At 34.5% G+C, this 13,101-nt stretch overlaps 1 protein-coding gene across 3 annotated transcripts in view; it reads right to left on the minus strand.

Annotated features, from left to right (window-relative positions):
• l(3)76BDm (trafficking protein particle complex subunit 8 homolog l(3)76BDm) overlaps positions 1-13,101 on the minus strand; it is a 447,636-nt gene that overhangs the window by 77,129 nt on the left and 357,406 nt on the right. For all 3 annotated transcript variants that reach the window (XM_090401248.1, XM_090401249.1, XM_090401247.1), the window contains one exon: positions 9,587-9,661. In XM_090401248.1, coding sequence (XP_090257374.1) covers positions 9,587-9,661 — 75 coding nt within the window. The remainder of the gene's footprint in view (positions 1-9,586; positions 9,662-13,101) is intronic.

Below are 13,101 nucleotides of genomic sequence, written 5' to 3' on the forward strand. Positions count from 1 at the left end.
GATTTCATATCATGCTTACATATATTTTTGTGCTATTTTGTTTCACTGGACATATGCCATAACTTGGGTTACATAACCTGAATTCTGAAAAATCATTCATAATAAAGCAAAACTGTAAGTGTAACAAAAAACGTTTTATGCAAAAAAATATTATTATTATCTGAGACCTCCATTCAGTCAAGGACTCATCGAGGAGGCTATAAATAACCCAAACCAGCTATCATACCTTCCATTAAATTCATTCACACTAGATGCACTCTACCCCTAAGGGCAAATTATTCCACTCACTGCTCTCTGGAAGAAAAACCTAGCTCTTACCCCTTTCTTGACTGCAAATCTAACTTCCATGGATGCCCCCCCCCCGTGTTCTCTCCCCACCTTCTGTAAAAATATTTATGTAGCTCCAAAAAGTCTAAATATTTTTACATAAATTTTACCAAGGTCAAGTCCAGTAAGAATTGTAACTTGTACATAGATGTTTGTTTAAATGTAAACAATCCTAATGGGAACTGTATATACTCTCTGCCAAATAAGGGAATATCCTAGAAAGTGTAGTATTAAGGCAATACTTTGGCACTTGTAAACAGTATATTTTTAGATCTTTGTAAAGACGTCAAATTTTGTGTGTTTTACATGGAAACGCTCAAGGTCAGTGCTAGGTGAACTGACAAAAACTTCAAACGAATGTCCGCTGCCAGAACGAATAGGATTTAGGGAGTGTTGGAGAAAAACAAAGGAAGGGTCAGTCTGAGAAAGGGATCAAGGGATTTCACCGAAATGTTCGAGGGTTTACACATCTACGTGCAAGGATTCGCAAGTGACCGAATAAAAGGCGTTGGCGAAAAGATCGCAACATCGGTTCCAGAAATTTTTATCGATGATCCAGAGGTCGTCGAGCAGTCGTCAAGAAGTCGTTGGCAGTAATCCGTCAGAGATCGGGAATGCGACTTCAGGAGAAATCATCCCAGTGATCTAAAAGAAAGACGACGGGAGCTGATCTGCCAAGCAAAACAGATATTTGATGATGAATTGACAAGTCTTCGGCAGGAGCTGTTAACCAGAGGGAAGAAATTGCTCCGTTGGTCCAACACGCATGCAAGCATTCCACAAGCCGATAATCTTCGTCCAAAGGGCGGCGAGTACAGCATCCCAAAAGCGGCAGTAAATCTATCGGCGGCATAAAGAGGGAGAAAAAAAACCTGATACGGAAAAAAAAAAAAAAAAGGAACTGAAGTCCAGTTCGAAGCCAAGTGCACAGTGGGTAGCAGCTATAAAGTGAGTTGACCTGTTTGTTAAATTTTCTTGAGCTTTTAAGAGAACTTTTATTAGTGGCCTGTAAAGCAGAGGCTGATCTAAATAGGCATATTTAACAGTTGAAGATTATAAAGTAATTAATTGTCAGGAATTTATAGTTGAAAAAAGTCATAGTGTAACTGTTTGCTGAATTGTTGAAACTTGCCTATAGAGTATTCAAAGCATAGAAAGGAAGGAGCAATTGTGTGTAAAAGATATTGTCTATATGTTCGATGAATAAGAGTTAACAATTAAGTATTAAGCACCATTGCTCAGTATAAATGATTTATGTTATATTAAGAAAATTAGTTAAATATGTGATATGATTTGTGTGAGTAAAATGCAGGAACTTAACTAATTTATTTATGCAGATTTGAATTGAGAGGTTTTTTCTATTACTGAAAATGCAGTGTAAATTTGTCTCATGTGAATTAAATTTTGTTGTTTAAGTATTAAATAAGTGTCGCCTGATTATTAATTATTTGATGCACTGTTCCGAAAAAATATTAGAGCCTATTAGCGGGAACCCAAGAAAAAGAATAGTAAAGAATAGATAGTAGACCACGACTGCAGATGCTAATTAAATTAGAGATATTCTGAGGGTAAATAGAAAACTACTGGACACATTTTTACACTTCTTGTTAATAGAAAACGAACATCAGTGGCGCAGCTTTTAAACAAATAAATTTTCTGGTGTTCGAAGAATAAGGCAAGTGCGGAAGGCAGTTTAGCGTAAGGAGATATGTACGAGATTAAAGAGTGATAAGGAAAGTGAATTAATGTATAAGAAAAGAGAGATAAATAAAGTAAATAATAAAGATAATACCCCCCGTTTACAATGGTGCAGTTCCGACAGGATTAGACCCCCCCATATATTACACTTCCATATAATGAAAAATTTCATCCGTTGATATCCTATAACATCCACTCAAAAGCTTATAGACCCTCTATCATATCACCCCTCTTTCTCCTGTTAACTAGACACTGCAATCCATATACTGGCAAGCTGTCCTCATAATCTAAATCCCATAATCCAGATATAATCTTAATCTTGGTAACTCTTCTTTGCATCCTGTCCACAGCTTCTTTATCCCCTTGGAATCCGAAAGACCAAATATGGTCTAGGTGTGGTCTTATCAAAGCCTTATAAAGAGGCAAAATGACTTCCTTATCCTTACATGTCAAGGTTCGTTTCAACATCGCAATTATCCTCTGAGTTGTATTTGCAACTTTTGCTATGTGACCTTTGAACTTTAAATTCCTATCCACCAATACACCAAGATTCCTTGCCTCTTCAGTTTCTTGTAGCAGCATAACCCTGCTAATATAATATGCCGAAGGAACTCTAATCATGCCAAAGTGCATAACTTTACACTTACTAACATTAAATTGACAGCCATTTTCATTTGCCCAAATTTCCAGCCTATTCAAATCATTTTGTAATTGCTGAATATTAGTAGCATCACTGATTGCCCTACCTATCTTTGAACCATCGGTAAACAATTGCACATCTGATGTTAGATCCTTCCTGATGTCATTAATGTATAGATAAACAATAATGGCCCAAGGACTGAACCGTGAGGTACACCACTGGTCGCCTTAAATCTGACAGATTCACACCCACTATACACCACTTTTTGATATCTGTCTGTCAATCATCCACTGATCCAAGTCAAGAGTTTATATTCCAATCTCATATTCTCCAGTTTATGCAACAGCCTTTCGTGTGGTATCCTATCAAATGCCTTAAAAAATTCCAACATTATCATAGTGTATCCATTCCCTTGATCCAACTCAGCCATAACATTATTACAAAATATGAGCAAATTGCTAAAACATGACCAATGCTGTTCCTTGCAGAGTATAGCATGTTTGTCTACCCATTTTTGTATATGAGTTTTTACCCACTTCTCTAAAATCTTCACTACCACACCAGAGATACTGATAGGTCATATTTAGACACATCAGTTTTAACACCACTCTTGTACAATGGAACTATCATACATTCCCTCCATTCCTGAGCTGAGAATCAAGTTGTACAAACATGTGAAAAGCACAGCCTATTTGGCTGAACATTCCTTTAGCAAATAGGCTGATATTCCATCTGTCCCTTTAGACAAATTCTTATCCAGGTTATGCAACAGCTCTTCAACCTCATTTTCATGAACCGCTAACTCTTCATTCAATGTAACAGTAGCGTTGTGCACCATGTTACATACACCTGGTTGATATATCTTAGCAAAGTGAGCACTTATTAACTGAACAATCTCATTAGCTTCCTACACTCGAGTATCATCTGAATTCAATAAAATTATCTTCTACATTCATTCTTCTTTTACTTGCAGCATAACAATAAAATTCTTTTGGATTGCCTTCAGCTTGCATGGCCAATTTCTTTTCATACTTCGATTTAACTTTCCTCACAATACTCGTTACTTTTCTGGCCTGAGCTTTATATATTTCATAACTCCTCTCACTCTTATTCTCACGATATTCTTTTCACATCATCTTCTTCTTGTGGATTTCTTGCTTAATAAGGTTGGACATCCATTTCACTCCAAACCTATTTATTCTTCAAACACTAGGGATACATTCAGATACCACCTCATTTAAGCACTTTTTCAAAGATTCCCATGCATGGCTGACATTTTTCCCATTCAGTAACTGATACCATGGGACCAAAGATAGTACTCTTCTAAGATGATCAGAATTTCCAGCTTTGTAGTTCAGCAAGTAACTTGTTTTAATCAGCACATCAATACAATTAGATACTTTCCAAGAAAGTACAGCTTGACCACTGTCACCAATTGGTGGTAAAATAGCAATATTCTTGATAGAGATCCCCCCCCCTTCTGATGCTATGAGCAAACCCAACACTGTTTGACCTTGAGTTCCTTCTTTCACGTGCTGCTTGAGAAAGTTGTCTTGCAACAATTCAATAAATTCCTCTTCTTTCTTATGAGATTTCTCTTCTACCCAATCAATGTTTGGAAAATTCAAGTCACCCATAATGATCATTCATTTGGTACCCATAAGGCTAAATTGGTGATGCATTTCTTTGTCCCGTGCAATTGAGTCACTAGGTCTATAGCAACACCCCACCATATATTTCATTCTGTTAACCTCCAATTCATACCAGATAGACTCAAACTCACCGCTAAATGGGACATTGTTACCATCGTTGTTTTCTTGTGTTTCTATCCTAACTGGACTTAAGTCATCTGATATCATTAGTAGCACTCCTCCTCCTCTCCTATCTCTTTTGTTATTCAATAAAGCAACGAAATCAATCCATTTGTTTCTAATGCTCGTGGCATTTGTGTATAGATATAATAAATTACCATCTAGCCTATTCTTATAATTAGATATGCAATCTATTTGGTCTTGTTCTAGAATTTTCTCTTTTCTCTCCTCAGATATACTTAAAACATCTGAACCTAAAGCATATTTTCCCACCTCTTCCCTATATACATAACCATGTTCGAAGACATTCATATCTTTATCACGTTTGCATACCATAGCTGAACTTTCACACACATTTTTCTCATTCCTCTTTCCCTGACTCTCTCTGCATTAGGTCTCATACCAAGAAGATATTTAGATGCAAGTTCTAAAAACTTGCATCCATATCTTCTAAACAGCCTTCACATGAAATCATTTACTATCATCGCCCTCCTTCTTATCGTATAACATTATTTGATTTAACTTTCCAACTAAAGGGTAAGTTGGAACTGCAACTGCACTACAGAGATGTTCTTGCAAAAAGTTTTGGGATCTTGTTTCAGGAGGCAATACATCCACATATTTAACCTTGTTAACAAGCAGCATTGTGGTCTCATGTGCCAGGCATTCACAAATATCCATCTAATTCGCAACAAAATATCACAGCTGTTTGAAGTGTTTTAATTTCATGGAAAATGGAAAAAGTGATTTTATTTTTTCTTTCATTTTAGTGGTACAATACCAGCAATCAAAACAATCATCACTCATTGTTACAACAGTAAGTAAAGTGTTTTCTTGAATTTAAAAATCTTTTTTGAACTTTGCTGTGAAGCAGAGTTTTAATCAATTCTCACTATACCAGACTATCAAAATGTCCAATCCAAAGCTCTATAGCACTATTTCAAAACAAATTCAAGGATTTCCTTAAGTCACATATAGATATCTCAGAAACAACTGCCACATCGTCTATAAGGAATGTGGAGAATTAACAAGGGCCTCTTACTGAATTTCAAATCCTCACCTTTTTCTAGTAGACCCCCATTCTTTGGTATAAAGTATTTTCATAACTGGCAATTAGCTTATGGAATTAATCAACGCATATAAAGGATATTAAAGGCAACTTTAATGAATAACTTCAATATTTTGGCAACGTCGCGTTGCCGTCTTCAGGAACATAAAAATATGGTATGTGCATGCAGGCACAAACAAAAGCAAATGAGGAAGAAGGCAAGAAATTAATACTGTTCCTAAAGTCCTAATGGTGCCCCTCTGGTGGGCTAATTTGCTGGTCTTGGTCATCGGCCTGAAGTTCTCATAATGTAAGTCTCCCAATTTTGGGGTAGTTTCATGCACCCAAATTTATTGAGGTTTGGAATGTTTTTTAGAGCTGCTGATGATTCCTTGAATAATCTTTCATACTTAAACTTGCTGCGGTGTATTATTTTAGTTTACTTCCAACGAATTCTATGGTTGGTATCTAAGGCATGGTCTGCCAGCCCAGAGTGGCTGTACTGGTGAAACCGGATGTAGTCTTTGTGTTCTGAAATCCTGATATTTGCTGTCCTGTCTGTTTGGCCAAAGTAGGACAATTTGCAGCTGCAAGGGACCTAGTATACACCAGGTAGGTCTAGGGGAAGTGGTTGGTCTTTGGTAGAGCAGATAAGGGATGCCAACTTTTTATATGGTCTATAACAAGAAGTCAGGTCATATTTTTTGAGGATATTCTTATTTTCTCAGAGGTGCCCTGGATGTAGGGAATGCTGATAGATTTGGTGTAATCTTTATTGTGAAGGGGGGGGGGGGGGTTGTGGTTTACTGGTTTTAGTATTTTTTTGGATTTTTTTGGGGTTATAGCCATTGGCTAAGGAAGTGTTGAGGATGTGGTTTAGTTCAGTGGTTAGGGCATCGTCATCTGAACAGATTAATTTTGCCCTTTTATATAGTTTTTATAACCCCATATTGTTGTGAGGGTGTGTGTGTGGGGGGGGGGGGGGAAATTGCTGGTGAATGTATCTGCCTGTATGGGTGGGTTTTCTGTCAACAGAGAAAACCAAAGATCCATCAAGCTGGCGAGTGATTAAAAAACACCAACCACTTCCCCTAGACCTACCTGGTATATACCAGGTCACTTGCAGCTGCAAATTGTCCTACATTAGCCAAACAGGCAGGACAGCAAATATCAGGATTTCAGAACACAAAGACTACATCTGGTTTCACCAGTACAGCCACTCTGGGCTGGCAGACCATGCCTTAGATACCCTCCATAAAATTCGTTGGAAGAAAACTAAAATAATACACCGCAGCAAGTTTAAGTATGAAAGATTATTCAAGGAATCACCAGCAGATCTAAAAACATTCCAAACCTCAACAAATTTGGGTGCATGAAACTACCCAAGGCAAGCACCATCAACACAAGAAGTGTCACTGGAAAAGAAAAACTTACTGAAGTATAGAACAATCATATTCATATAATTGGTGTTACTGATTAACAGTAATATCAATTATATGAATAAGAGATGAGATTATAGCAGCAATTTCAGTAGTGATATGGATAAATTTCAAAATGGGAAGCTGAAATGATTTAACTGCTTATCTGCATATCTTTATTATTATTATTACATGACATTTCCAAGTACTCATCATGGGAGGGGACTCTGCTCTACTATACACAACTCATTTCCCCTACTTAATCCTCCACCTACTACTACCATAAGAGACATTAACATTTCCTAATAAACAAAAGATAACTAGAACTGATGGTGAATTTATTGTTTGCAAAAGAAAAAACTTTGTTTGAATACTGTATTGTTTACTAATGCTACACAAAACCACAATGGTGACTAAAAGCTATTCTGAGCTTCCATTAATGCTCATTATTGATTTCTCTGATCCACACAAAGAAATGCAAGATGAAAACAGCTGGATATTGGATTACCTAAAAAGGAACAGTACAGTGGAACAGAAAGTAGGAAATAAAAAGAGAGTCAAGAAAAAAAATGAAGCTGCTGTGAGTGCAATGGGAATGGAAAAGTACTTCTTAAATAAAAACGTCATGAATGAACATTTAAAGTAAGAAAGTGAAGATACTTTATGATGAAACATACTTTTTGAATAGTATTCATGTTGGCAGAAACATAAAATGAAACATTCTTGGGATGTAAATTCATTAAAGGCAAAGAGTGAAAGAAATAATAGAAAAGACGCAAGAATGAATATGAATTTTATTCTTTACTTAATCTATGTATAATTCAAGCTCACTACCACTACATATATGACCTTACATATTTTTCAAGCTAAGACTGTAAGGATATTTATTATTCTAGATATCAAATAAAAAATTAAGTCAACTGGATTACTGCACCCAGCTGTTTTTCAAATGAAGTAAGAAATCATCTGAAAGTAGAGAGAGAGAGACTTCAAGCTGTAAAAAAATGAAAATGAGGTGCTTTAATGATCAATGAGGAATATTTTGGACTGAAGCTTCAAAACTATTACAAGAAAAGAAGAATCTTTTTTTTTTCTGACATCTGGTCATATTTGACTAGAACAGATCAGAATCATTAACAATTTCTATATTTTTTTTAAAAAGTTCTTTAATTCATTCATTTCTTGAAGTGAATTTAAAGGGGACTGGTATTTCCTTTCTATTAATATCAATTAATTTTGAAGCCCATAATCTTCATATTCAATATTAACAAGTTTCTTCTTTCTTCTCAACATTCTGCCCATGCATAGTACTAATGTGTTCTAGGTTGAACAACCTGTCATATATGAGATTACTATAAAAAGCTAGAACATAATTATTGTCATTTCCAATCACTTTGTCAAATTCCATGACTAATAATGGCTAAATTGAAATCTAAAACTGAGATGGCTTGACATGTTTTAGAGAGATACCAAATGTCGGTTTCTTGAAAACAAGAGACTAACTTCTTTCAAATATACTACTCAATCCAAAATACAGTTTGGCATAATTATTTCTAATCCAAAGTACAAGAAAAGTTAATATTTATCTGTTCAGGATGTGTGTGTGCATGCGCATGAGAGAGATATTGTTCACCTACAATCATTCTTAACAATAAAGCATGACATATTTCTTTCCACTCGTCTTTTTCCTATAATTTTTTTTTAGGCCTCAATGTTTTAACAGAACTTTATTATTTAAATTTTTCTTGTGTCTAGTGCCCTTCTCGTATTAAATCCAGCAGACATTTTGTCCTGAATATCACATCCAAAAAACACAATACTGGAATATCAAACACATGTTTTTGCTTGATACTATCATTGTGAAATTTACCTTCAAGCAAATGTAAACTACCATTCTTGAGAGTTTCATTGCAATGACCACATAATAAATTCCAAGTAAATGAAAATGCCATATATGGACTAGAAATTGTTTCATCAGAAACTTCAAGGAAGTTTCAGAAATGCTATATACACACATCTCCTAGGAACAATAAAAAAACAATGCATCCTCTCACACTATGTCTGGTCAGCATTCATCAAAAAAAATCTCCTGCACACTGTTTATATTGTGCCAGCTAAGTACATATGCCATCACATGTCATTGTTAAACCATATTTTAGCAACTGATTCTATTCCCGTTAGCTTTCATACAATAAAGGTCTCTTATCATTTAACTTATATCTAAAATCTCTCCAGAAGAAATGTGAGAATTGGAGAAATAATAAAAAGTTTATATATTGGAAATTGTTATGACACTTTATTCTTGTCATAACAAATATGGGAGCCTTTTGAAACACTCTGCCATTATATTGAAATTCTGAAGAATTTCAATATAATGGCAGATATATCATAAGCATGTTATATCTTATGATATATCATAAGATATAACCTATAAGATATATATGTTATGTCCTCTTAGAATGCTTAAAAATTAATATAATCTGTTGTCTACAATGCAAAAATAGCTTACACCAAGTTTAAAATCAAATTTTATACCCTTATATTTTTTATAGTATAGTATATTTAAAATCCAACTGCCTAAAAAAGCTAAAACAATTAATAAATATACATCTTTATATATAAAAATATATGAAATTCAAAATACCTGTGTTCCTTGAGTCAAACGATACTAATTTTAAAGACAAGTGAAGGGTTTCCTTAGGTCTTATCACAGGTGGACCTATGATTAACAGAAATAACTTATTAGTACAATTTTTTATTATTTATAATCAGAGTGTGACATGTCAAATTATTAAAACTTTCAAACTTTAATGCAAACTTTGTAAAAAGAAATTCTTAGGAAACAAAACACATAACTGTCTACATAATAAAATAGTTTTACTCATCAACTAAGACGGTGTAAATGCTGTACTTCCATGTTCCCATGGAAACAGGTTCTGTTTTGTGCACTGTAATAGTGTTGCTTGTACTGATGTCCTAAAGATAACATCAATATATATATTTTTTTAATTTAGCTTGTTGCAGCTAGAAGTTTGCTGATAACAAATAAACAAGTAAATTAAGTAATCATTCATGCAAGTAAATTAAGAAATTAGTTGAACTATTTGTACGCTGGCTGATACTAATTGCTACTGGGCAGCAGATGACTGCTGCCAATGTTTAAAACCCTATCCTTCCACTAAGAACAGCTCACTGCCATTTGGCATATATGTGTGTGGTTTGGTGTATATAGAATTATACTTCATCATACCTCACTGCCTCAGTTGAAGCAATTCCTTGCATGTAATGTCATTTACAATTTTCTGACCTGGTTGGACAAGTGGATAGCATACATGCCCTCCAACCAACAGATTGTGGGTTTGAATCCCACCATGAGCATGGATGTTTGTAAAAACCTGCTCTGCATAAACTTGTATAGCTCCTTGAGTTTATAAAGCTTGTCTTTTTTTTAAAAAAATTCCTCAAAATTAAAAGCTTTTTAATTTTTCAGGAATTGACAATGTATACTAGAATATTAATTATAAAAAAACTTTAATTAATACTTTCCTATATTTCAGCAATGTTACGTTGCCATTTTCAGGAACTACAAAAACAATGATATGTGCATGCAGGCACTAACACTGAGTAAATGAGGCTGAATAAAAGCAACAGAAATCAGGCCTAAAGTCCTAAATTGGGTTGTCTTGGCTGTTGGTGGATGTTCTTAAAACGTATGCTTCCCAATTTGGGACAATCTTATGCACCCAAATTTACATTTGCTACAGTGTAACAGAGTGGCCTTCTTCCAGTATATCCAGTGGTGGGTATCCAAAGCACGGTCAGCAGATCCTGAGTGGTTGTATTGGTGGAACAGGATGTAGGTAGTCCTTGTGTTTGGATATCCTGATTTTGATCATCCTGCCTGTTTGGCTGTAGTAGGAAGTTTGCAACCGCAAGGGACCTGGTATACTCCTGGTAGGTCTAGGGCAGGGGTGGGCAACCTTTTAAAGTGTGTGTGCCAAAATCACCAAATGTTTGATGCAAAAATTTTCTCACGTGCCAACCAAAATTTTGGGGATCATATTATTTAGTGTCCTTTAAGTATTGGGAGAACCTTTTCAAATAATCAAAAAATCAAATCACACTAGAGCAGTAAAATCAAAGAATATTGTAAGAGTGATTATTGTCTAAGTGTCTAATAGTGACTATATATCTAATAAATTAAACATTAATTGGCAATAAATACTCCCAATCCATATTTTAATGACTTACAATTTAATTAAATCTAAATCCACATATATACACACTTTAAAAAATCGATAAATTCTTTACAAAACACCAAAAAATATATAATATGATGGTAAAGGAGTTAGGCCACGTCTGGCTGCCAATTCAAATGATGCAACAACTGAAAAGGACAAAATTTGCCTGTCTGTATATCACAGAAACAAATAGCTTGAAAATCGGATGCTTGGTTCATTTTTTTTATTACTTATCATTACTAAAACAGTTGATAGTGTTTGCTTTTTTATTGCATTTTATTTGGTATCACGCTACTTAATAAAACTGTATTCTATTAAGTTAAAATATAGAACTCAGTGAAGATGTTGGATATGTATTTATTTAATTATTTTTTTTTAAGGTGAGCCTGGGTTGTCTGCCAGAAAAAAGTCATTGGCATGCATGCCAAAGGTTCCCCACCCCTAGTCTAGGGGATGTAGCTAGTCTTTGGTGGAGCAGACAAGAGATGCCAATTTCTTATGTGGTCTGTAACTGGTTGTAAGATCATATTTCCTTAGGATTTTTGTTAATTTTTCAGATGTGCTCTGGATATATGAAATAGTGATAGATTTTAAGTAATCTCTGCTTTAAAGGGGGGGGGGAAGGAGGTTGCCATTACATGGTTTTATTATTTTTGGGGGGTTGGCATTTAGGATTTAGTTGTCAAGATTTATGTTTATATTTTTTAAATTTTTTCTATTACTGATTCCAGGTTTAATTTCATAATTTCTTCATTTCTTTTGTGATAAAATAGGGTATATTTTGCAGTTTTTCTCAAACTTCATTTCAGCTGTTATTAATCTGCATTTGTCTTTTTGTTTTATTGTCTAGATTTCACTTCCATACAATAGGACTAGTAGGGCTAATGTATTTTATACTTTAGTCAGGTTTGAACTAGGTTAGGTTTAAATATAGAGTTAATTCCACCTGTTTAAATATTTAAAATATTTAAAAATGTTTATTTTTAAATATTTTGCAATTTCAGGTTTATATCTTTTTCATTTTCATATGTAATCATACATCCTAGGTAGTTAAATGGATTCACTTGTTCTAAAATCTTGTTATCTATTACCATTTTAGTTCTTATTGGATCTTGTCCTTTAAAGGCCATTGTTTTTTATTTTTCTGTTGATATTATTGTTCGTAGGCAGATAAATATTTTAACTGGCAAACATTTAATGAAAATGAAAAGAAAATAACTAAAGAATAATTTGAAATCAGCCTGAAGGAAACAAGAAAAGGAAAGTATACAAAAGTATTTCTACAAGTATAATACATTAGTCTTATTGCATGGAGGTGAAATCTGGACAATAAAACAAAAAGACAAGCAAAGATTAATAACAGCTGAAATGATGTTTATGAGAAAAACTGCAAAATATACTCTGTTCTATCACAAAAGAAATGAAGAAATTATGTTTTGGAAAAGCTTTTCACTAACACTAAATGAAACATTATACAGAGCAATATATACAGGGTGTTCGGGATAAATTTGACAGTTTCGTAAGGAAAAAGAAAATCTTCTTTGTATCTATTAAATTTAATGAATTGACAAAAAAACATTACAGGCAGAGTTAATTACAATACTATCAACAAGATTTACTCAAAATAACCACCATTAGCATCGATCACAGCTTCAATTCTGCTTCGGAACCTCGAACAAGCTGATGCTACAGTCTCCCTGGGAAGGGCCGCAAAAACTGTTTTAATTTTATCCATTAACTGGGCTTTTGTATTACTGGAAGTGCGATTGGTGTCTTTTTCAACTGCACCCCATACAAAATAATCCATGGGGTTAAGGTCTGGGGAGTTTGGAGGCCAAACATTTGGACTGGTGAAGTCGTAGAAATTTTCAGACAACCATTTTTGACTTTTCCCAGAGGTGTGGCAAGGGGCCAAATC

The sequence above is a fragment of the Typopeltis vanoorti genome, chromosome 12 (assembly GCF_054136105.1).
Source record: "Typopeltis vanoorti isolate ZY-2024b chromosome 12, IOZ_Tvanoo_1.0, whole genome shotgun sequence".
Lineage (NCBI taxonomy): Eukaryota > Metazoa > Arthropoda > Arachnida > Uropygi > Thelyphonidae > Typopeltis > Typopeltis vanoorti.